The following is a 26,352-nucleotide window of genomic DNA, read 5'->3' on the forward strand; positions in this document are numbered from 1 at the left end:
TCAGTCTGCCTGTGATTTGAGACTGGGACGAAGGTTCACCTTCCAGCAGGACAATGACCCAAAGCATACTGCTAAAGCAACACTCGAGTGGTTTAAGGGGAAACATTTAAATGTATTGGAATGGCCTAGTCAAAGCCCAGATCTCAATCCAATTTAAAATCTGTGGTCAGACTTGAAGATTGCTGTTCACAAGCGGAAACCATCCAACACGAAGGAGCTGGAGCAATTTTGCCTTGAGGAATGGGCAAAAATCCCAGTGGCAAGATGTGGCAAGCTCATAGAGACTTATCCAAAGCGACTTGCAGCTGTAATTGCCACAAAAGGTGGCTCTACAAAGTACTGACTTTAGGGGGGTGAATAGTTATGCACGCTGAAGATTTCTGCTATTTTGTCCTATTTGTTGTTTGCTTCACAATAAAAAATAAAAAAATCTTCAAAGTTGTAGCCATGTTCTGTGAATGAAATGATGCAAACCTTCAAACAATCCATTTTAATTCCAGGTTGTGAGGCAACAAAACATGAAAAATGCAATGGGGGGTGAATTTTTTAGCAAGGCACTGTACTTATAAATATATAGGTACATATATAAAGTGGGTATTTTAGATCTAGCGGTAGAGCAAATGTTTACAATGCTTGTGCTTGCTTCTCCCACAGACTTTACATGGGAACTTTGCCGCCCCACAACGCCTGAACCGTCGCCCCATTCTAATTTTTCTCTTCGACTGGCACAACTGCATGGTAAGACCTCTATTTTGATACTTCAACCATAATTTTACGTTCAGCCATTCTGTCAAAATAGGTCTCACAGTAAAAAAAAACAACGTATAGAATTAACATATAGTTGGCTTAAAACATTTTTTCAACATATTTAGGCATTAATAAATATTTTTCTAAACATTTAGACTTCCTAATACTAGCTAGAGCTTATATAATGTTTATTCTTGTATGTTACAAATTAATAATCCTACATTTCATTTGAGCTGTGCCCCCTAGTGGTCAAATAAATATATATTTGACCAATAAAATTCACTTAGTGTCATTGCGGTCTATGATAAAAAGCAATGTTAACTTCCGCCAAGCAAAAATGGAATAAAACACTTACAGTATAAAAAGGGTATATTCAGATTTGAAACACTGCAAACTGATAACAAAGTTAAGCTTCATTAATCATCTCAATTCATCTTCCAGTGTAACTTTAATTAACAGGGATAGATTTGTGAAAAGTCAGAACACTACAGCAGTGTTAAAGTATAAATTAGAAGCAGCTTCTGTCTTGGCCACAGATCTCTGAGCCCAGTGACAAATTTAATCAGTGAAATGATAAGCTAACCTAACGAACTTGCTAATATCATGCATGCTGTAACTCTGCTTTAGACAGAGTATTGTCGGAAAGTGACGGTATAGGTGTCAGAACACTCAGTTTAACAGTTCTCTTGTCAATGAAGCAGTGTCAATGGGTCACCTCAAAACAAAACTTGCACTTAAGATGTACCAAATCAGAAGCCTGTGGCCTAATTTCACATGGACAATACTAAACACAAGACAAGATTGTAACAGTTTCTAAAAAGTTCTTAAAATGAAGCACCTGAAGCAAATGAAGCCGTTATTAGCAAACTACTTTAGGAATGTTACTTCACACAACATAAACACAGTATTTGTATAAGTTAAAAGGTTAATGTATAATTGGCAATTACAGTTAAAAACAAAAAAATATAATTTATTATTGAAGATAAAAGGACCCTGTGCAAGTAAAACAGTGTAGGACTTCACCAAGATGCTCCTCATGCCAGAGCAGTTATATGTATATAGGGTGAGCAAAGATGCATGGTGAATGTCTGAGCTAATTGGCAGCTCATACAGGCTTCTTCAAGTGTCACTGAGCAAAGCTTTATCAGGCTTTCAGCATCTCAGATGATATGTGACTTTTTGGTCTCGCTCCCTCTTCCTGTCACATATATATATATATATATATATATATATATATATATATACAGTATATAAATATACCCCTAACCAGGCCCGCTCTCATCCCTTACACTGCTGCATATGGCACAACCCTCCTGACACTCTCCTCGATTCCTACATTTTCCATGGACCAATCTCTGTTAGTGAACACCCTAACCCCTGCCACCAACCATTCTCCCCTGGGACTCTCTCCTCTGGACATCTCTCAATGGGGAAGAGAAATTAGAGAACAGCTATTAGAATCTAATTTAGCTGTACGAACTCCAATTTACTAGCTTATGCTAATAAGACTCCGTAGGACTAATGCAGGTGTTTGTGTGTCTGCATGCAGAACCGAGCCAATCACCGCAATGGTCAACATTAGTATCTACCTTCTGGTATGCATGACTCAGAATCACATGGAGCTTTAGACACATGCCCAGGACACTTCCATGAGACTCCTGCAATACATGGCAGTGATCGCATTGTCACCGCCAAGTTCCTGACTGCAAACTCCCTATTTTACGGAAAGACAGATCCAGTCAAGTTCCCTCCGATTAAGAATAGGATGGAGATTTGGAAAAATGCACAAATCTGCTTCTGTGCATGCAAAGACTCGACATTTGCACCCAGACACCACCTCCTGCAGTTACTATGAGAAGTGCTGCTGGACACCACCTCCTGCAGTTACTATAAGGAGTGCTACCAGCCAGAACCTCCTGCAGTCACTGTGAAGAGTGCTACTGTACACCACCTCCTGCAGTTACTGTGAGGAGTGCCACTGGACATCCCCTCCTGCAGTTACCGTGAGTAGTGCTACTGAACACCACCTCCCGTAGTCACTGTGAGGAGTGCTGCTGGACACCACCTCCAGCAGTTACTGTGAGGAGTGCTACCAACCAGAACCTCCTGCAGTCACTATGAGGAGTGCTACTGGACATCCCCTCCTGCAATAACTGTGAAGAGTGCTACCGGACATCACCTACTGCAGTTACTGTGAAGAGTGCTACCGGACATCACCTTTTTAACTTATTAACCGTGGCCACTAGCTTTCTCATGCACCCCTGTGTGGACTTCATTATCCTGAACTTGTCTCAGCTGTTTTTTAGCAATCATCTTTGAGCCAGTGCAATAGGTGACTAGTGTGCCTTTAAAAGCCATAAAGTCTGTGGCAGGTACACATTACATCTAGCAGGCAGATGATGCAGCAGTGTGGTAGTCAGGTTTTAAGACTCTGTGATAGTGTAGGACCTGTATGAAGGTGGGGTACCTTGAATCGGTATACAGGCTTCCGTGCATTGGCCAATCCACCAACTAAACCCCCATCATTTATTTATTGAATTGTTGAGGATAAGTGAGTTTACTTTGGTGAGTGCTGGGTTCTCTGTTTGTATTTATTAGAGCGATGTGGTCATGGGCTACATGCACCCCGCCCTGTGAGTGGTAAGTACAGCTGTGTACCCCGCTTCTGTGGTGGAGAGTGCAGTGTTACATGCACCCCACCCTGTGAGTGGTAAGTGCATAGCTGTGCCCCGCTTCTGGTGCGGTGAGTGCTGTGGTTTTTACTCTGTGTGTATATGAAGGGGTTAATCTATGGTTAGCTCTTATTAACCGTGGCCACTAGCTTTCTCATGCACCCCTGTGTGGACTTCATTATCCTGAACTTGTCTCAGCTGTTTTTTAGCAATCATCTTTGAGCCAGTGCAATAGGTGACTAGTGTGCCTTTAAAAGCCATAAAGTCTGTGGCAGGTACACATTACATCTAGCAGGCAGATGATGCAGCAGTGTGGTAGTCAGGTTTTAAGACTCTGTGATAGTGTAGGACCTGTATGAAGGTGGGGTACCTTGAATCGGTATACAGGCTTCCGTGCATTGGCCAATCCACCAACTAAACCCCCATCATTTATTTATTGAATTGTTGAGGATAAGTGAGTTTACTTTGGTGAGTGCTGGGTTCTCTGTTTGTATTTATTAGAGCGATGTGGTCATGGGCTACATGCACCCCGCCCTGTGAGTGGTAAGTACAGCTGTGTACCCCGCTTCTGTGGTGGAGAGTGCAGTGTTACATGCACCCCACCCTGTGAGTGGTAAGTGCATAGCTGTGCCCCGCTTCTGGTGCGGTGAGTGCTGTGGTTTTTACTCTGTGTGTATATGAAGGGGTTAATCTATGGTTAGCTCTTATTAACCGTGGCCACTAGCTTTCTCATGCACCCCTGTGTGGACTTCATTATCCTGAACTTGTCTCAGCTGTTTTTTAGCAATCATCTTTGAGCCAGTGCAATAGGTGACTAGTGTGCCTTTAAAAGCCATAAAGTCTGTGGCAGGTACACATTACATCTAGCAGGCAGATGATGCAGCAGTGTGGTAGTCAGGTTTTAAGACTCTGTGATAGTGTAGGACCTGTATGAAGGTGGGGTACCTTGAATCGGTATACAGGCTTCCGTGCATTGGCCAATCCACCAACTAAACCCCCATCATTTATTTATTGAATTGTTGAGGATAAGTGAGTTTACTTTGGTGAGTGCTGGGTTCTCTGTTTGTATTTATTAGAGCGATGTGGTCATGGGCTACATGCACCCTGCCCTGTGAGTGGTAAGTACAGCTGTGTACCCCGCTTCTGTGGTGGAGAGTGCAGTGTTACATGCACCCCACCCTGTGAGTGGTAAGTGCATAGCTGTGCCCCGCTTCTGGTGCGGTGAGTGCTGAGGTTTTTACTCTGTGTGTATATGAAGGGGTTAATCTATGGTTAGCTCTTATTAACCGTGGCCACTAGCTTTCTCATGCACCCCTGTGTGGACTTCATTATCCTGAACTTGTCTCAGCTGTTTTTTAGCAATCATCTTTGAGCCAGTGCAATAGGTGACTAGTGTGCCTTTAAAAGCCATAAAGTCTGTGGCAGGTACACATTACATCTAGCAGGCAGATGATGCAGCAGTGTGGTAGTCATGTTTTAAGACTCTGTGATAGTGTAGGACCTGTATGAAGGTGGGGTACCTTGAATCGGTATACAGGCTTCCGTGCATTGGCCAATCCACCAACTAAACCCCCATCATTTATTTATTGAATTGTTGAGGATAAGTGAGTTTACTTTGGTGAGTGCTGGGTTCTCTGTTTGTGTATATATATATATATATATATATATATATATATATACATACAGTATATAAATATACCCCTAACCAGGCCCGCTCTCATCCCTTACACTGCTGCATATGGCACAACCCTCCTGACACTCTCCTCGATTCCTACATTTTCCATGGACCAATCTCTGTTAGTGAACACCCTAACCCCTGCCACCAACCATTCTCCCCTGGGACTCTCTCCTCTGGACATCTCTCAATGGGGAAGAGAAATTAGAGAACAGCTATTAGAATCTAATTTAGCTGTACGAACTCCAATTTACTAGCTTATGCTAATAAGACTCCGTAGGACTAATGCAGGTGTTTGTGTGTCTGCATGCAGAACCGAGCCAATCACCGCAATGGTCAACATTAGTATCTACCTTCTGGTATGCATGACTCAGAATCACATGGAGCTTTAGACACATGCCCAGGACACTTCCATGAGACTCCTGCAATACATGGCAGTGATCGCATTGTCACCGCCAAGTTCCTGACTGCAAACTCCCTATTTTACGGAAAGACAGATCCAGTCAAGTTCCCTCCGATTAAGAATAGGATGGAGATTTGGAAAAATGCACAAATCTGCTTCTGTGCATGCAAAGACTCGACATTTGCACCCAGACACCACCTCCTGCAGTTACTATGAGAAGTGCTGCTGGACACCACCTCCTGCAGTTACGATAAGGAGTGCTACCAGCCAGAACCTCCTGCAGTCACTGTGAAGAGTGCTACTGTACACCACCTCCTGCAGTTACTGTGAGGAGTGCCACTGGACATCCCCTCCTGCAGTTACCGTGAGTAGTGCTACTGAACACCACCTCCCGTAGTCACTGTGAGGAGTGCTGCTGGACACCACCTCCAGCAGTTACTGTGAGGAGTGCTACCAACCAGAACCTCCTGCAGTCACTATGAGGAGTGCTACTGGACATCCCCTCCTGCAATAACTGTGAAGAGTGCTACCGGACATCACCTACTGCAGTTACTGTGAAGAGTGCTACCGGACATCACCTACTGCAGTTACTGTGAAGAGTGCTTCCGGACATCACCTACTGCAGTTACTGTGAAGAGTGCTACTGGACATCACCTACTGCAGTTACTGTGAAGAGTGCTACCGGACATCACCTACTGCAGTTACTGTGAAGAGTGCTACTGGACATCACCTACTGCAGTTACTGTGAAGAGTGCTACCGGACATCACCTACTGCAGTTACTGTGAAGAGTGCTACTGGACATCACCTACTGCAGTTACTGTGAAGAGTGCTACCAGCCATCACCTCCTGCAGTTACTGTGAGGAGTGCTACCAGACACCACCTCCTGCAGTTACTGTGAGGAGTGCTACCAGACACCACCTCCTGCAGTTACTATGAGGAGTGCTACCAGCCATCACCTCCTGCAGTTACTATGAGGAGTGCTACCAGCCATCACCTCCTGCAATTACTGTGAGGAGTGCTACTGGACATCACCTCCTGCAGTTACTGTGAGGAGTGCTACCAGACATCACCTCCTGCAGTTACTATGAGGAGTGCTACCAGACATCACCTCCTGCAGTTACTATGAGGAGTGCTACCAGACATCACCTCCTGCAGTTACTGTGAGGAGTGCTACCAGCCATCACCTCCTGCAGCCACTGTGAGGAGTGCTACTGGACACCACCTCCTGCAATTACTGTGAGGAGTGCTACCAGACATCACCTCCTGCAGTTTCTATGAGGAGTGCTACCAGACATCACCTCCTGCAGTTACTATGAGGAGTGCTACCAGACATCACCTCCTGCAGTTACTATGAGGAGTGCTACCAGCCATCACCTGTTGCAGCCACTGTGAGAAGTGCTACTGGACACCACCTCCTGAAATTACTGTGAGGAGTGCTACCAGCCACCACCTTCTGCAGTTACTATGAGGAGTGCTACTGGACACCACCTTCTGCAGTTACTATGAGGAGTGCTACTGGACACCACCTTCTGCAGTTACTATGAGAAGTGCTACTGGACACCACCTTCTGCAGTTACTATGAGGAGTGCTACTGGACACCACCTTCTGCAGTTACTATGAGAAGTGCTACTGGACACCACCTTCTGCAGTTACTATGAGAAGTGCTACTGGACACCACCTTCTGCAGTTACTGTGAGGAGTGCTACTGGACACCACCTTCTGCAGTTACTGTGAGGAGTGCTACTGGACAACACCTCCTGCAGATACTGTGCTCAGTTAATTCCTTTAGATGTTTTTTACCGCTATCTACCACTATCAATATTTAAAACAGCTGAATCTCTGCTAAGTTTCAAGTTTGTCAAATAAATCCAAACGTGCTTTGTAAATACAGCACCAGCTGAGAGTAGATGTGTAGCATTGTTTGTTGGTCTAAAGTAACATACATAATTTATATACTGTATATACAATAAAGCATATTCGATTAGCTTATAAACATTTTCAGCCACGTTGATCTGTAGTGTTGAGAACAGTGTATGTTCACAAATCAGACTGACACCTTTTGCGCATGTGATCTATGGTTATCTGCACTCATAACGTCCTTTTTCAGAGAATCTATATAATATTCACATCGGTGTAGGCACCATTGTAACTTACAATGTAATACACGCACATGTACATTTGTCAGAATCCAGTTCACTTACCAGTAGTACCTATAGGAGCCCAAATAGTTTACACAAATAGGGCCCTGATCAAAAACTAAACTGTGAACTCAATGCTACCACTGTGCCACAGAGTCACTTACAACTCTAACTTACATTTAAACACATTCATGCAACTTGTCAATTCACATTTCAAATATTCCAAACACATTTTTGTAGCTCACCGTGGTTTCCAATTGTTTCCACTGTTCCTCCAACTCAGCCATTGCTAATACCCAAAAATCACTGCATTTAGTGTAGCGCTTTCCTTGAAACCAGTACTGCCGGAGCCAGTCAAATTCGACCTGAATAGATATAAACACTGCTTTTAGAGTCAACAATGACAGCTATATTTTATGGGAAATTTTTAAATATTACACAAATGGTTATACAGAAAGACATTTGAAAGTTTTAATGAACAATCATAATTAGCCACAGTAATTTACCATGGCTAATTATCTCCCCCAGGGGCTATCCTATTAGCCCCGTCCGCCGGCACATATCGGGAGATTTATGCCGCCTGCCTCAGTGTTCTTCAAAGCTGAGATCACTGCCACGGAAACACATAGGTCCGCGGAACCTATGTGTTTCCGTGTGGTATAGGGTCATTAGCCGCACAGTAAAAACGGGCTCTAACTGGATAGCCCGATAATGACCGTCAGGCAAAAATCGCCTTAAAAGCCCATTTTTGCCGTGTGGCAAATTATTGCGGGGTAATAGGATGCCGGCCAGGCCAGGAAATGTGCTTTATATGTGAACATTCATATAAGTTCAAAGTGAGACGATATTCCATGATATCTAGATGTTAGATGGCAAGGAGCTACATTAGGTGGATGTATACCCAAATTACATAAAAAGAACACTGGTTCTCATGACTTATTCCTATCCATACAATCTTGAATAAGCAGGACATGGACAGATACAGTTTGCAATCTGTCACCCTTCCTTGCACTCTAGGGCATCGGTGGCCAACCTGTAGCTCTCGAGCCACATGCGGCTCTTTCTCCATCCACATGTGGCACGGTCGGCTCTCTGCTCTCGCCTCCTGCTGCCTGACAGCACGGCACTCTGCTCAGCGTTTCTAAGTGTGTCAGCCCGTGAACCAATCAGGGCAGCTAAGGCTCCTGATTGGCTGCTAGACCGCGAAATTTGATTGGCTCAGGGACCAACACCTGATTGGAGAGACACACCGTTGCGCTCTCCTACCCTCACACACAGAAGACTCAGCAGAGCAGCAGCATGGTGAGCAGCACCTGGGGTAGGCACTGTCTGGCACTGGGAGGGGGCACTGTCTGGCATATGTGTCACTGGCACAGTGGGGCCCATGTGTGAATGGCACAGTGGGGCCCATGTGTGAATGGCACAGTGGGGCCCATGTGTGAATGGCACAGTGGGGCCCATGTGTGAATGGCACAGTGGGGCCCATGTGTGAATGGCACAGTGGGGCCCATGTGTAAATGGCACAGTGGGGCCCATGTGTAAATGGCACAGTGGGGCACATGTGTAAATGGCACAGTGGGGCACATGTGTAAATGGCACAGTGGGGCACATGTGTAAATGGCACAGTGGGGCACATGTGTAAATGGCACAGTGGGGCACATGTGTAAATGGCACATGTGTAAATGGCACAGTGGGGCACATGTGTATCTGGTACTGGGGGCACATGTGTAACTGGCACAGTGGGGCACATGTGTAACTGGCACAGTGGGGCACATGTGTAACTGGCACAGTGGGGCACATCTGTAACTGGCACAGTGGGGCACATCTGTAACTGGCACAGTGGGGCACATGTGTAACTGGCACAGTGGGGCACATGTGTATCTGGTACAGGTGGCACATGTGTATCTGGTACTGGGAGCACATGTGTAAATGGCACAGTGGGGCACGTGTAAATGACACAGTGGGGCAAATGTGTAAATTGCACAGTGGGGCACATGTGTAAATGGCACAGTGGGGCACATGTGTAAATGGCACAGTGGGGCACGTGTAAATGGCACAGTGGGGGGCATGCGTGTACCCTGGCACTGGGGGCATATGTGTATCTGACACTGTGGGGCATATGTGTACCTGACACTGTGGGCATATGTGTACCTGACACTGTGGGGCATATGTGTACCTGACACTGTGGGGCATATGTGTACCTGACACTGTGGGGCATATGTGTACCTGACACTGTGGGGCATATGTGTACCTGACACTGTGGGGCATATGTGTACCTGACACTGTGGGGCATATGTGTACCTGACACTGTGGGGCATATGTGTACCTGACACTGTGGGGTATATGTGTATCTGGCACTGTGGTGCACATGTATATCTGGCACTGTGGGGCATCTGTGTATCTGGCACTGTGGGGCATCTGTGTATCTGGCACTGTGGGGCATCTGTGTATCTGGCACTGTGGGGCATCTGTGTATCTGGCATATGTGTATCTGGCACTGTGGGGACATATGTGTATCTGGCACTGTGGGGCATGTGTATCTGGCACTGTGGGTCATATGTGTATCTGGCACTGTAGGAGCATATATATATCTGGCACTGTGGAGGCACCCAGATACATATATGCCTCTACAGTATATATATATATATATATCTCTCTGGGCGCCTTCAGCGTGCGCACACTGTACCACTGACGTATTTTTTCAACTTGTACCACTGGCTGGGGCATTATATGTATCTGGCACTGTATGTGACTAAAAACGAGGTTGTGACACAAGGCCATACTCCTACAAACGTCATACCTAAAGGTGTGCGCACACAATGGGGTGTGGCTTTGACAAATAGGCCACCCCCCCATTTTTGTGCGCACGCCTATGTCGCGCACATGATAATAGCTCTTTCACTTTACTACAGATCTTTTCTGGCTCTTTGCCTCTGACCGGTTGGCCACCTCTGCTCTAGGGGGATCTCCTACCCACCCTCATGCTTTTAGCTATAAGTTAATTTTGCATCAGTAGCCAGTCAGTAGGTTTACAGTAACTATGTCGTTATTCATAATTTCGACACCAAGATGTCGAATCAGAATGTCAACATGATTCAAACTGTCAACAGCCACCAAGTTAACATCATCAAACTGTATATACGTTCACAATTTTGATCTGAACTATTGCCATATGAAATGTTGACAGTCTGAGAATGCAGACATTAGGGTTAGGATTAGGCTGGGAAGTGAGTGGGGGACTTTATGGTTAGGCACCAGTGGAAGGGTTAAGGTTAGGGTTTAGGTTAGAGATAAAACTCACTAGAATGCTGCAGCATCACAGGTCTGCGTCGAAAGTCACTGTAACAGTACCGTCGGAACCCAGAAGATGATGCTGTAGCCGCTGTTGTCGCCGGGAGTGTGGTGGTTTGAGACCACCAGGGACGGTTTATCAACAATTCATTATGTTGACATATCATCCGGAGACATGATGAATGTCGACATAATCACTGCATGCTGACATGGTGCATGTAGACATTGTCACGTGACCTGATGACTGTCAACAATTCATACCACACCCTTTTGCATGCTAAACACGATGCATTTATTACTAAAAAACTACCACGATTATAAACAACGTTTTCATACCTCATTGTGAATCTCTTCTGCTTGATGTAAGATTGCAGCTTCTAGAGATTTCAACTTGTTCTCTCCTGTGCTAGGAACAATGTAAAGGTTTTCCAGCGCAGTCTTACACCTCGCCTGTATATACTTCAATGTACCAGTGTAGCACTGTAAAATAAGTACAATAAGACATCAAACATAATATGAAGCCCTGAATGTCAGTCTGTGGAACAGCAAATACTGTATTGCTTTTCGCCTCAGATCGATCTATAATGGAACCATTGCAAGTACATGTACCCTGCGCTTGGTTCTATTTCAAAACTGCGATGGCCACAGAATATGAAAGTGTAGATCTTTCTGGCATCATATCTAACTCTAATGAAAACATTGCGGGGGTAAATAATCGCATATGACTACTGCTGGTCCACAAGGCTGAGACATCATTTTGACACTATCCATAATTAAGGATTAGAGAAGCCTCAAAAAGAACTGAAATAGCGGTTATATAGGTGAAATAGGGGAATAGCGGTTCCGCAGGAGACTGGGCACAACTAAAGAAAGCTTTAGGACTACCTGGTGTGCACTGGCTCCTCCCACTATGACCCTCCTCCAGACCTCAGTTAGGATACTGTGCCCGGAAGAGCTGACACAATAAGGAAGGATTTTGAATCCCGGGTAAGACTCATACCAGCCACACCAATCACACCGTATAACTCGTGATACTATACCCAGTTAACAGTATGAAATACAACCGAGCCTCTCAACAGATGGCTCAACAATAACCCTTTAGTTAGGCAATAACTATATACAAGTATTGCAGACAATCCGCACTTGGGATGGGCGCCCAGCATCCACTACGGACTACGAGAAATAGATTTACCGGTGAGTAAAATCTTATTTTCTCTGACGTCCTAAGTGGATGCTGGGGACTCCGTAAGGACCATGGGGATTATACCAAAGCTCCCAAACGGGCGGGAGAGTGCGGATGACTCTGCAGCACCGAATGAGCAAACTCTAGGTCCTCCTCAGCCAGGGTATCAAACTTGTAGACTCTTGCAAAAGTGTTTGAACCCGACCAAGTAACAGCTCGGCAAATTTGTAACGCCGAGACCCCTCGGGCAGCCGCCCAAGAAGAGCCCACTTTCCTCGTGGAATGGGCTTTTACAGATTTAGGGTGCGGCAGTCCAGCCGCAGAACGTGCAAGCTGAATCGTGCTACAGATCCAGCGAGCAACAGTCTGCTTAGAAGCAGGAGCACCCAGCTTGTTGGGTGCATACAGGATAAATAGCGAGTCAGTTTTCCTGACTCCAGTCGTCCTGGAAACATATATTTTTCAGGACCCTGACTACGTCCAGTAACTTGGAATCCTCCAAGTCCCCAGTAGCCGCAGGCACCACAATAGGTTGGTTTACATGAAAAGCTGATACCACCTTAGGAAAGAAATGGGAACGAGTCCTCAATTCCGCCCTATCCATATAAAAAAATTAGATAAGGGCTTTTGCATGATAAAGCCGCTAATTCTGATACACGCCTGGCCGACGCCAAGGCCAACAGCATGACCACTTTCCACGTGAGGTATTTTAGCTCCACGGATTTAAGTGGCTCAATCCAATGCGACTTCAGGAAATCCAACACCACGTTGAGATCCCACGGTGCCACTGGAGGCACAAACGGGGGCTGACTATGCAGCACTCCCTTAACAAAAGTCTGAACTGCAGGCAGTGAAGTCAATTCTATTTTGGAAGAAAATCGATAGAGCCGAAATCTGGACCTAAAAAATTTTAGGCCCATAATCACCCCTGACTGTAGGAAGTGCAGAAATCAACCTAGCTGAAATTCCTCCGTTGGGGCCTTCCTGGCCTCACAGCACGCAACATATTTCCGCCATATGCGGTGATAATGGCTTGCGTTCACTTCTTTCCTAGCTTTAATTAGCGTAGGAATAACTTCCTCCGGAATGCCCTTTTCCTTCAGGATCCGGCGTTCAACCGCCATGCCGTCAAACGCAGCCGCGGTACGTCTTGGAACAGACAGGCCCCCTGCTGCAGCAGGTCCTGTCTGAGCGGCAGAGGCCATGGGTCCTCTGAGATCAGTTCTTGGAGTTCTGGGTACCAAGCTCTTCTTGGCCAATCCGGAACAAAGAGTATAGTTCTTACTCATCTCCTTCTTATTATTCTCATTACCCTGAGTATGAGAGGCAGAGAAGGGAACACATACACCGACTGGTACACCCACGGAGTTGCATACAAAGAAAAAGGTTGCAGGTGCACAATTCAAACATTACCAATTTATTAATAATAATACATGCAATAAAATTTTGCATTTTAAGCGAGGTTCTTCGCATAGTTATCGCCATAAGTAACGGCTTGCCCACCGCGTCCAGGTGACCTCATTAGTCGGGCAAGTCACTAACATTTTGGGGGGTACAAATCTAGGGTGCGGGACCCCCCAAAATGAAGCAGCTGAGTGACCCCAGGGCAACACAAAAGTGAAAAAATATATAGTGAAAAAGTGAAAATAGGTTAGTGAGAGAGGCTGCTGAAAACAGCAGGGGTAAATTAGTGAGAGGTAATGAAGGGGGAGATAAAGTAGTGAGAGGTAAAGTAGTGAAAAGTGAAGGTAGGAAATGAATTTCATTGAAACAAAACACACGCTAGGGATGAAAGTAAATATGAAAATAAGTGTTAATATGTGTTGCTCCTGAGGCAAAACAGCCACAACAGTCCAGGGGGACCCACACCCCGGAAATGCACCCCCATCTGATAATCCAATATACATTTGTGCAGGACTCACCTTGCTCTGCATGCAGTCTAAGAAATGTCAGGAACCTAATTAAAACCAATATATAGGACAGGTGGGCGTGGGTGCTACCACCAGGCAGAAGGGGTCTCTGGCCTTCTATTGTGTATGTGAATGTGTGCACCCCAGGACCCCTCCCCTGTATACCTAATGCTGTGTATTCACAAACACAATAGAAGGCCAGAGACCCCTTCTGCCTGGTGGTAGCACCCACGCCCACCTGTCCTATATATTGGTTTTAATTAGGTTCCTGACATTTCTTAGACTGCATGCAGAGCAAGGTGAGTCCTGCACAAATGTATATTGGATTATCAGATGGGGGTGCATTTCCGGGGTGTGGGTCCCCCTGGACTGTTGTGGCTGTTTTGCCTCAGGAGCAACACATATTAACACTTATTTTCATATTTACTTTCATCCCTAGCGTGTGTTTTGTTTCAATGAAATTCATTTCCTACCTTCACTTTTCACTACTTTACCTCTCACTACTTTATCTCCCCCTTCATTACCTCTCACTAATTTACCCCTGCTGTTTTCAGCAGCCTCTCTCACTAACCTATTTTCACTTTTTCACTATATATTTTTTCACTTTTGTGTTGCCCTGGGGTCACTCAGCTGCTTCATTTTGGGGGGTCCCGCATCCTAGATTTGTACCCCCCAAAATGTTAGGGACTTGCCCGACTAATGAGGTCACCTGGACGCGGTGGGCAAGCCGTTACTTATGGCCATAACTATGCGAAGAACCTCGCTTAAAATGCAAAATTTTATTGCAATTATTATTATTAATAAATTGGTAATGTTTGAATTGTGCACCTGCAACCTTTTTCTTTGTATGCAGTTCTACTGAAAGGTCTCCGCAGGGTCGCACCTCTCATTACCGGTGTGCACCCCAGGAACCCTCCCCTGTACACCCACGGAGTTACCAGAGCGTCCACAGCTATCGCCTGAGGGTCCCTTGACCTGGCGCAATATCTTTTTAGCTTTTTGTTGAGGCGGGACGCCATCATGTCCACCTGTGGCCTTTCCCAACGGTGTACCATCATTTTGAAGACTTCTGGATGAAGTCCCCACTCTCCCGGGTGGAGGTCGTGTCTGCTGAGAAAGTCTGCTTCCCAGTTATCCACTCCGGGAATGAACACTGCTGACAGTGCTAACACATGATTTTCCGCCCATCGGAGAATCCTTGTGGCTTCTGCCATCGCCATCCTGCTTCTTGTGCCGCCCTGTCGGTTTACATGAGCGACCGCCGTGATGTTGTCTGACTGGATCAGCACCGGCCGGTGTTGAAGCAGTGGTCTAGCCTGACTTAGGGCATTGTAAATGGCCCTTAGTTCCAGAATATTTTTGTGTAGGGAAGTCTCCTGACTTGTCCATAGTCCTTGGAAGTTTCTTCCCTGTGTGACTGCGCCCCAGCCTCGAAGGCCGGCATCCGTGGTCACCAGGACCCAGTCCTGTATGCCGAATCTGCGGCCCTCTAGAAGATTAGCACTCTGCAGCCACCACAACAGCGACACCCTGGCCCTTGGAGACAGGGTTATCCGCCGATGCATCTGAAGATGCGACCCGGACCACTTGTCCAACAGATCCCACTGGAAGATCCTTGCATGGGACCTGGCGAATGGAATTTCTTCGTAAGAAGCTACCATCTTTCCCAGGGCTCGCGTGCATTGATGCACCGACACCTGTATTTGTATTAGGAGGTCTCTGTCTAGAGACGACAACTCCTTGGATTTCTCCTCCGGGAGAAACCCTTTTTTCTTGTTCTGTGTCCAGAACCATACCCAGGAACAGTAGACGCGTCGTAGGAACCAGCTGCGACTTTGGAATATTCAGAATCCAGCCGTGCTGTTGTAGCACTTCCCGAGATAGTGCTACTCCGACGAACAACTGCTCCCTGGACCTCGCCTTTATAAGGAGATCGTCCAAGTACGGGATAATTATTTCGGCCATTACCATGGTAAATATCCTCGGTGCCGGGGATAGACCAACGGCAACGTCTGGAATTGGTAATGACAATCCTGGTGAGGAGGGTAAATAGGGACATGCAGGTAAGCATCCTTGATGTCCAGTGATACCATGAACTTCTCCAGGCTTGCACTAATCGCACTGAGCGATTCCATTTTGAACTTGAACCTTCGTATATAAGTGTTCAAGGATTTCAATTTTAGAATGGGTCTCACCGAACCGTCTGGTTTCGGTACCACAAACATTTTGGAATAGTAACCCCGGCCTTGTTGAAGGAGGGGTACCTTGATTTCACCTGCTGGAAGTACAGCTTGTGAATTGCCGCCAGTACTACCTCCCTTTCTCTGAGGGCAGCAGGCAAGGCAAATGTGAGGTAACGGCGAGGGGGAGTCGCCTCGAACTCCAGCTTGTATCCCTGTGATACTACTTGCAGAACCTAGGGATCCACCTGTGGGCAAGCCCACTGGGTCCCTGAAGTTCGCGAGACGCGCCCCCCACCGCACCTGTCTCCACCTGTGGAGCCCCAGCGTCATGCGGTGGACTCAGCTGTTGCTGTGGATACGAGGTCCCAGAGACCATCCCCAAACAATTCCTCACCCTTATAAGGCAGAATCTCCATGTGCCTTTTAAAGTCAGCATCACCTGTCCACTGCCGGGTCTCTAATACCCTCCTGGCAGAATGGACATTGCATTAATTCTGGATGCCAGCCGGCAAATATCCCTCTGTGCATCCCTCATATATAAGACGACGTCTTTAAAATGCTCTATGTTAGCAAAATATTATCCCTGTCTAGGGTATTAATATTATCTGACAGGGTATCAGACCACTCTGTAGCAGCACTATTCATGCTGAGGCAATTGCAGGTCTCAGTATAGTACCTGAGTGTGTATATACAGACTTCAGGATAGCCTCCTGCTTTTTATCAGCAGGCTCCTTCAAAGTGGCCGTATCCTAAGACGGCAGTGCCACCTTTTTTGACAAACGTGTGAGCGCCTTATCCACCCTAGGGGATATCTCCTAACGTGACCTATCCTCTGGCGGGAAAGGGTACGCTAGCAGTAACTTTTTAGAAATTACCAGTTTCTTATCGGGGGAACCCACGCTTCTTTACACACTTCATTCACTCATCTGATGGGGGAACTAAACACTGGCTGCTTTTTCTCCCCAAACATAAAACCCCTTTTATGTGGTACTTGGGTTAATGTCATAAATGTGTAACACATTTTTCATTGCCGAGATCATGCAACGGATGTTCCTAGTGGATTGTGTATATGTCTCAACCTTGTCGACACTGGAGTCAGACTCCGTGTCGACATCTGTGTCTGCCATCTGAGGTAACGGGCGTTTTTTGAGCCCCTGATGGCCTTTGAGACGCCTGGGCAGGCGCGGGCTGAGAAGCCGGCTGTCCCACAGCTGTTACGTCATCCAGCCTTTATGTAAGGAGTTGACATTGTCGGTTAATACCTTCCACCTATCCATCCACTCTGGTGTCGGCCCCACAGGGGGCGACATCGGCCTCTGCTCCGCCTCCACGTAACCTTACAAAGTCCTTTGGGGAGACAGAGAGAGAGTATGCCAGCACACACCAGAGCGCTATATAATGCAGGGATTAACACTATAACTGAGTGATTTTTCCCCCAATAGCTGCTTGTATACACATATTGCGCCTAAATTTGGTGCCCCCCCCTCTCTTTTTAACCCTTTGAGCCTGAAAACTACAGGGGAGAGCCTGGGGAGCTGTCTTCCAGCTGCACTGTGAAGAAAAAATGGTGCCAGTGTGCTGAGGGAGATAGCCCCGCCCCTTTTTCGGCTGACTTTTCTCCCGCTTTTTTCATGGATTCTGGCAGGGGTAATTTATCACATATATAGCCCTGGGACTATATATTGTGATGATTTGCCAGCCAAGGTGTTTATATTGCCCTCAGGGCGCCCCCCCCCAGCGCCCTGCACCCATCAGTGACCGGAGTGTGAGGTGTGCATGAGGAGCAATGGCGCACAGCTGCAGTGCTGTGCGCTACCTTGTTGAAGACAGAAGTCTTCTGCCGCCGATTTTCTGGAACACTTCTTGCTTCTGGCTCTGTAAGGGGGGCGGCGGCGCGGCTCCGGGAACGAACACCAAGGTCGGGTCCTGCGGTCGATCCCTCTGGAGCTAATGGTGTCCAGTAGCCTAAGAAGCCCAAACTACCACCAGTTAGGTAGGTTCGCTTCTTCTCCCCTTAGTCCCTCGTCTGCAGTGAGTCTGTTGCCAGCAGATCTCACTGTAAAATAAAAAACCTAAAATATACTTTCTTTCTAGGAGCTCGGGAGAGCCCCTAGTGTGCATCCAGCTCAGCCGGGCACAAGATTCTAACTGAGGTCTGGAGGAGGGTCATAGTGGGAGGAGCCAGTGCACACCAGGTAGTCCTAAAGCTTTCTTTAGTTGTGCCCAGTCTCCTGCGGAGCCGCTATTCCCCATGGTCCTTATGGAGTCCCAGCATCCACTTAGGACGTCAGAGAAAGGTAACTCTGTATATAAAATCTCTTCTGCTGCATAATTCCAACTGCTAGTTCTGCTACATCCACTAACATGTTATTGCTGTCACAACAACACTTATAGCACATTGTCCTGCACATTGTCTCACAACACCTTCTGAATAAAGCAACCGGTGGCTAATTGGCATCATGTACTGTAATTGTTGTTTTATGGCATTCAGTGCAATTTGACAGAATACATTCTTGGGTTTGAATGACATATTAAAGGCATAGGACACATAATAGTGTACCTCCACTACGGACATGCCATACCTGTGCTACTCTGTGAGTGGAGCTGAACCGAGGCTGGGATCCTGCAAGCACGCAGTGTTGATGGGTTTTGTTGAGGTCATCTGTGGGAACCAGAATGTTACAATCATATACTGTACTCTCATACACAGTATATCTATACTCATAACATTATCCACTATCCAGTTGAGCTCATATGGCACACTTCAACAGCTGGAATCACATCCACTGCATTGGCTCTCTTACTTTACAATATATAAATAATACCAACATTGAAATAAAACCAACAAAAATGCTAAGAAATCCCTAAAGAGCTAAAATCTGATGGCTGACATAGACCGGGGTCACAAGTTTTATTCGAGACCAGGCACTGGGGTCTATTCATGAAGCAATGAAAAAAGTAGAGAAACAGGCCAGTGGAGAAGTTGCCCTAGGCAACCAATCAGCATCTCTCTTACATTTTATAGACTGTATTTGATTAAGGCTTCCTTCAAAGTTGATTGGTTGCTATGGGCAGCTTCTCCACTGGTCCTTTTCTCCACTCTTCACTGCTTCATGAATATACCCCACTATCTGTATAGTTAATGAGCCTGATTCTAAGTTGAGAGTAAAACATCTTAAGTACAGTAACTGTATACCTGGAAAAACCATGTTGCGCCTTGTGTGAGGAAATCACATGCACAATCGCTTAAGACTGAGAATCAGCTATTTACACTCTTGGCATGATTGGCATCAGAAGGAACTCATATCAAACTGGACTCTTCAATTACCCCAAACTGTTGAAAGTAAATTAAACAGGATTCAAAAGGGGGTATTCAATCAGTTCAGTTTTTTTCGGCTAGCCGAAAAAACTGCACTAATTCGACCCTGGATATTCAAATTGCGGGCATTTTCGGCCGTTTTTGAGTCCCTTTTCGCCCATGCCTTTTCACTTTTTTTTTTGTTGAATTGGCATGGGCGAAAACGGACCCTAAAAATGGGCAAAAGCCCGCAAATTTGCCAAAACACATGGATCAGCAGCGAATTCGCTGATACACATGGTTTTTGCCAGTCAATCAGAATGGGCATTGAATAGGTTGAATGTAAAAATGGGCGAAAAATTGATTTTTTTTTAACTAGTCAAAAAAACGACACTAATTGAATGCACTGCTATGTCTGTTCCCGTGTCCTTTCACTTTTGTGATAGAGGTTAAAGGCGTGTGGTAGAAGTGGAGGCTGCACTCACCTCTGTAAATTGCATTTTATTTTATTTTTGTAAATGGACTTTTTTAGATCCACAAACAATGAGTAAGTAGAAGACTGATATTCAGGGAAACAAATACTGCTAATAGCCAAGCCTGTGCCCGCATATGTTAACTTGTCAGACTTCACCGTTCATCTACAGTACTTTTTCTTTTAATAAAATGAGTCTGCCCTCTACTCCCTTCTTCTTCAGCACTGAGCTACAAATGGGATTACAGAGCAAGAGCAGTGTAGCTGGAATGATGTCACGCATAGAGGGGACTTTAATCAGTCGATGGCTATTTAAATCACGTGCTGCAAACAATGCACAGTGATCTCACCACTGCAGGGTTTGCTAGTACCAGCTGACATAGCTGTTTATAGAGACTGTCCCGGCATATTATTTTATTATTGGTATTAGCTCCTGTTGGAATTATTCACAGACAAATGCTCTCCCAGCAGAAAATGATTTCCTTGGAAATGTTGTATACAAGTTCCCTTCAGCACTCTCTTTAGTGACTGAAATCAGTCCAAGGACCAAGTGAGGGCAAAGGGGTGAAATTGTGCGCTAATTTATCTTTACTTTATTTGCTGGCGAGAACCAATCTATCTCCCTGCATATACAAGGCTTTCTGAGAATGGCTGCAGGCTGTTATTTATTCCTGCAAAGTGACTTTTGACACAGGGACAAAATAGGAGAAGCCGTCTTAAAATGAGTGGCCGTAGGCCAAATGTTTTTGAGTTCGTTTAAGCGCATGGTGCCAGATGAAACGTGTTGCCCTGGCAACCCGCCTGTCAGTCACACGGCAAAAGAGATCAAAACCTGATCAGGAGATTTTCCATAGGCACTATATAAATCAAAGAGTTAATGCTGCACATCAATTCAGGAAATTCTCTCATTATTTTAAAATCGACACCACTAAAATTTCATAGTTCCCCTCCCTGTAAATTTAATATCATATTAATAGTGGAGGGATTCCTGAGAAATGCTATAAAAGGAAAGCACATGAGATTAATAAGGACATACAAAAAAAAAATACAAAAAAAATCTGTTGCTCTTGTTAAAGGATTTTGCCATATGTTATAGAATTAACACAATTCATAATTTTTCATTTCTTCAATTGAAAAACATGCAAAACAATCTATATTCTGTGCTGTTTCTTTTACTGCCAGTATACTCATTCCAATGCTACATATTTATACAACAATTACATTTTTAAGGAATTATGCAAGATCTACAGTATAAAGTATGGAGTAAGTTATATGTTCTGATAATCATGAGACATACAAAATAGCACAGCAAATAAGAAAAAGCATATAGGAGGGTTAAGAAAGAAGATTAAATTAAATCAGCTAAATGAGAAGTGTTGTATAGTGTTCCCTTATTATAATGCCATCCATTACATCAACCTTGTCTACTACCAGATATACCAGATATACAGTATGCACAAGTCTATCAAACATATGTCATGCTTTCGGTGTCACCACCCTTGGTAAATAATTATATTGTAAGGAAATGAGTCAAGTAGAAGCCATGATGGGCAATTCGAAGATTTAAGATACAAGTGTAGTATATAGAAAATGCTTCATTCTAGCACCCTGCACCTTTCAAAACACGTGCAGTTCCTCTTTCCTGCCTGGAGTGTCGCTCTGTGCTTCTCAGAACACTGTGCTCTGTATTTTAGTGCTGAGATACAGAGCAGAGTGACACCAGAGCAAAGAGCGACACCCCTGGCAGGAAAGAGGAACTGCACATGTTTTGAAAGGTGCAGGGTGCTAGAATGAACACTAGCTTCCTTTTTTAACTGCTTATGCTGGGTACACACTAGACGATATTCTAATAGATATGCCAGATTCCAATATTTCGGAACGACATATCGGTCATATCGTCCAGTGTGTACGCACTATATAGTCGATGATGTGCACTCCTGTGGATAGTGAACGACATCCCCATGTCAATCTAGGGGTGTCGTTGATGATACCATGCTGCCGAATGCAGCATGGACCCCGGTTTACAAATAATATTTCCTTAAATCCTATTTAGCCATACAACATGGAGAGACTGCAAAACCTACTTGATTTCTACAAGAGGGATAGGTGTATACTTTAATGTTTCATTTTCTACAGGTGAAAACACAGAAATGCTGGCCTGTGCCCGGTGATATATTTAAGAGATTTATAATAAAATGACTTATTATTATTATTATTATTTTAAGAAGACATTGCTATAAGAAGACATAACTATTCATGGCTAAAGCACTGTCAACAAAGCACAACATTCTCATGCACAAAGAGTTAATACCGGTATCAGAGGAGGAGAAGGTGAACATATTGCTCAATGCTCATATTATGAGGGCTGTGCTCACATGAGCAGGCTAATACAGGAGGGTGCCTATTGAATATCAATGCAAGGAAGCAATTTATAACTTTTGGTTGGGTTTACGGGCTCTCTGCTATTACTCAGAATAGATCAGAACGTTATTAGGGCGTTTTATAAATCAAAATAAGCATACATAAAAGAAAACTAAGGGAACAGGCTGCACTGGTGGCTATAAAAGGTTCATACCTATCATGGGGATACTCCACGTCCTGAAATTCATAGTAAACAGAGAGCGATCAATACAGTATTTATTTCAGGCACACTCAATTCCTACAAACATTGTGAACTGTAAAATATGAAAAGTTATTTGCTATGAGATATAATGCAGCTTTGTAGAGCATCTGCCATGTAATCTATATACCGTGTCTTGCCTTAAGATTTGCTGATATAAATAAAACATGATACGTACAGCACATTTACAATAGCATAAAATGGGAAGGCAAAGTTGTTTTAATGAGGAAAACCTACAGGAATCATTTAACTATGCCCAAAATGTATATTTATATCTCCCAACTCTCTCACCAGTGACCTTTCTGTGGGGCTTGTTACTTGTTATTCCAATCATCTATATGACATGTGTCATCATCTAAGTTCCTAGGGATACTCTTACGCGCACATAAGGACAGGCAGACAGAATAGGGAATTTAAAAGGCGAAGCACAGCTAAGGAACACACTAAAAAAAGAAAAGTGTTACTTATTCAGAAATGAACAATGTGTTTAAAATTACCCAGCATGAAATAAGAATCGCCTGGGCTTAAAGGTAAAGCAAGACCAGGAGTCTCTATGTCCCAAGCTATCTTTAGGCCCACATGCCACTTGGACGTATCCCCAAATTCTTTGCACGTTTCTGTAGCAGTGTCTAAAACGAAAACAAAAACAACAAAAAAGTTATTAAATGAAATGCTGCTCATGTCCCTGCTTTACAGATTTTATCATTACTAACTTGCAAACTGAAATAAATAAATGCACTAGAATGCACGAGGACTTGTTGTCAATTGTGAATAGAGAATGACTGGCCATGCAGGCCTATTAGAGAGAGCGGTAGGATGAGAGTCACATGATCCATTGCAGAGGGGGCACAACACGGCAACATAGAAGTAATTATTTATAGAGTGGGAAAAAGCGTCTAAAACAAGAAATAAAAATCCAATACACGATGCAAAAAAAAAAATGGAAATCCTCTGATACAAGAAGATACAAAGGAGAAACTAATGTAGACAGAAAAGATATTGGGGGTAATTCCAAGTTGATCGCAGCAGGAAATTTTTTAGCAGTTGGGCAAAACCATGTGCACTGCAGGGGAGCAGATATAACACGTGCAGAGAGAGTTAGATTTGGGTGGGTTATTTTGTGTCTGTGCAGGGTAAATACTGGCTGCTTTATTTTTACACTGCAATTTAGATTGCAGATTGAACTCACCACACCCAAATCTAACTCTCTCTGCACATGTTATATCTGTCCACCCTGCAGTGCACATGGTTTTGCCCAACTGCTAAAAAATTTCCTGCTGCGATCAACTTGGAATTACCCCCATTGATGAGAAACTGATGCTGAATGATAAATGTTAGCTGTGTAAGATGGAGTGGTACCCGGCCTTATTTTATTGACTGAACGTACGTGACTCATTCACCTCTATCACAGTTCTGACTAAAGGGGTTTTCACTTGTAAAATATAAATGTTTAGTAAATAACCGCGCTTCCCAATAATAGTATTTTAGTAATGAATCCACTGTTTCTTATCTGATAACCATTAGCGCTGGTTGTCTCGATCTGTCACTGAAAGACTACAGGTGCGTACACACTAGGTGATATTTTAAACAATATTGCTCACTTTCACCCTTCTAAGCGATATTGTTTGTAATATCATCCAGTGTGTATGCACTATATCGTTAACGATGCATGCTTCTGGGGGTCGTTAACGATATAGCCGTCATCTGTGCATATAGCTCAATTTGGACTATATCATCAACAACTGCATGTTCGGACCGGCCGCCACATGACGTCACTGAACAAAATCATTCAGTATGTACGCAGTATATCGGCCTCCCGGGAGTCCAGGAAAAACACTAAATGCTATCGCTCATGGGGGGGGGGGGGGGGGGGGTAATTCAGACCTGATCGCTAGGCTGCGTTTTCGCACAGCAGGCGATCAGGTCTAAACTGTGCATGCACCACAATGCGCAGGCGCGACGCACAGGTACAAAGCGGATGAGTTTGTGCGAAGAATCCATTCGCATGGGCATTCGTAAGGAGGTTGACAGGAAGAGGGCGTTTGTGGGTGTCAACTGACCATTTTCAGGGAGTGGTTGGAAAAAACGCAGGTGTCTCCATGCGTTTGCAGGGAGGGTTCCTGACGTCAATTCCAGTCCCGGACAGGCTGATGTGATCACAGCGGCTGAGTAAGTCCTGGGCTGTGCAGAGACTGCACAAGATCTGTTTGTACAGCTCTGCTACATGTGTTCGCACACTTGCACAGCTAAAATACACTCCCCTGTAGGCAGCGACTATCTGATCGCAGCAAATCGCTTGCTAGCGAACAGGTCTGAATTAGCCCCATGGAGAGAATCGTCTATTGGAGGGTCATTCCGAGTTGATCGCTAGCTGCTTTCGTTCGCAGCGCAGCGATCAGGTCAAAAAATGGCAATTCTGCGCATGTGGCGCACTGCGCACGCGCGTTGTACTTTCACAAAAGCTGATGTAGTTTTACACAAGCTCGAGCGATGCTTTTCAGTCGCGCTGCTGATCGTTGAGTGATTGACAGGAAGTGGGTGTTTCTGGGTAGTAACTAACCGTTTTCGGGGAGTGTGTGTAAAAACGCAGGCATGCCAGATAAAAACGCAGGCGTGGCTGGGGAAACGGGGTGTGGCTGGCTGAACGCAGGGCGTGTTTGTGACGTCAAAACAGGAACTAAACAGTCTGAAGTGATCGCAAGGTAGGAGTAGGTCTGCAGCTACTGTCAAACTGCACAATTTTTTTTTGTAGCTGTGCTGCGATCCTTTCACTGCTGCTAAAAGCAGCTAGCGAGCGGACAACTCGGAATGAGGGCCATTGTGTACCCACCTTTACAGCTACAGACATCAAATAGTGAGGTCGCTCATCAAATGACTACTACTATTGGTAAGGGAGGAGAGTTATACGGCGGGATGTAATGAAGTCTGAGAACGCCGGAGTGTGGGATGCCGACCAATATCAGCTGTTTTTTAAAGGGGCAATCACTTACAAGGCATGGTTTTGCTTTGTGTTTGCCCCTTTAAAAAAATGTCTGAGATCAGCCGACATCCTGCACCTCTGATTTTCTCAGACATATAATCTACATTTATTTTTGCTGCCGGCGGTCTGTGCCAAAATATCAATTCAGCGGCTCCACCATTTTGGTTTTTGACAGAATAAGTATTTTGTTTCTGCATAAGTAGAAATATCAAATGTGGAGGGTTGGTCAATGTTTTAGACAATCAAAAATATATGAAATACATAATTATTTTTTACTTTCTATATGGCATAACTTACAGATGTGTCCTCATACATCTTTGCTGTAGTCGCCCCAAACAGCCCCTCTCGGCGTGCCATGTCCTATGAGACTCTGCTAGTATCAGGCATCTTTTTTTGCAAAAATGCATCTTTTGATATGAGACACAGTTGAGTCACATTATTATGACCAATAGCTAATAGCCAGAGTAACCGCCGTGTGCAGCACGGACAGCAGCGAGACGGCTGAACTATCATTTTAGACACACGTCTGGTAGCCCCCAGGTTAATTGTGATGTTGAGCTGCTCCATTGTAGTGTGTCGTTCGGCCCTCATGCACCTTCGTAGCCGACGTTCACCTCTCATATCAATGACACGTGGTACTCTGCAGTTTTCACGTTGGTTATTCACAATGGTGCCATATGTTCAGTCACGATACACCTTTACCACAGCACTAATCGAACAGCTCACAAACTGCGCTGTTTGAGGAAAAACTGCCACCCTTGGCCCGAAAGCCGATAAT

General features: G+C 44.9%; 1 protein-coding gene across 5 annotated transcripts in view; it reads right to left on the reverse strand.

Moving 5' to 3' along the window:
• FTO (FTO alpha-ketoglutarate dependent dioxygenase) overlaps window positions 1-26,352 on the reverse strand; it is a 646,271-nt gene that overhangs the window by 463,258 nt on the left and 156,661 nt on the right. For all 5 annotated transcript variants that reach the window (XM_063945290.1, XM_063945293.1, XM_063945292.1 and 2 more), the window contains exons 4-7: window positions 23,092-23,223; window positions 18,787-18,866; window positions 11,265-11,408; window positions 7,883-8,002 (exon numbers count right to left, since the gene is read on the reverse strand). In XM_063945290.1, coding sequence (XP_063801360.1) covers window positions 7,883-8,002; window positions 11,265-11,408; window positions 18,787-18,866; window positions 23,092-23,223 — 476 coding nt within the window. The remainder of the gene's footprint in view (window positions 1-7,882; window positions 8,003-11,264; window positions 11,409-18,786; window positions 18,867-23,091; window positions 23,224-26,352) is intronic.

This window comes from Pseudophryne corroboree, chromosome 11 (assembly GCF_028390025.1).
Source record: "Pseudophryne corroboree isolate aPseCor3 chromosome 11, aPseCor3.hap2, whole genome shotgun sequence".
Classification (NCBI taxonomy): Eukaryota; Metazoa; Chordata; class Amphibia; order Anura; family Myobatrachidae; genus Pseudophryne; species Pseudophryne corroboree.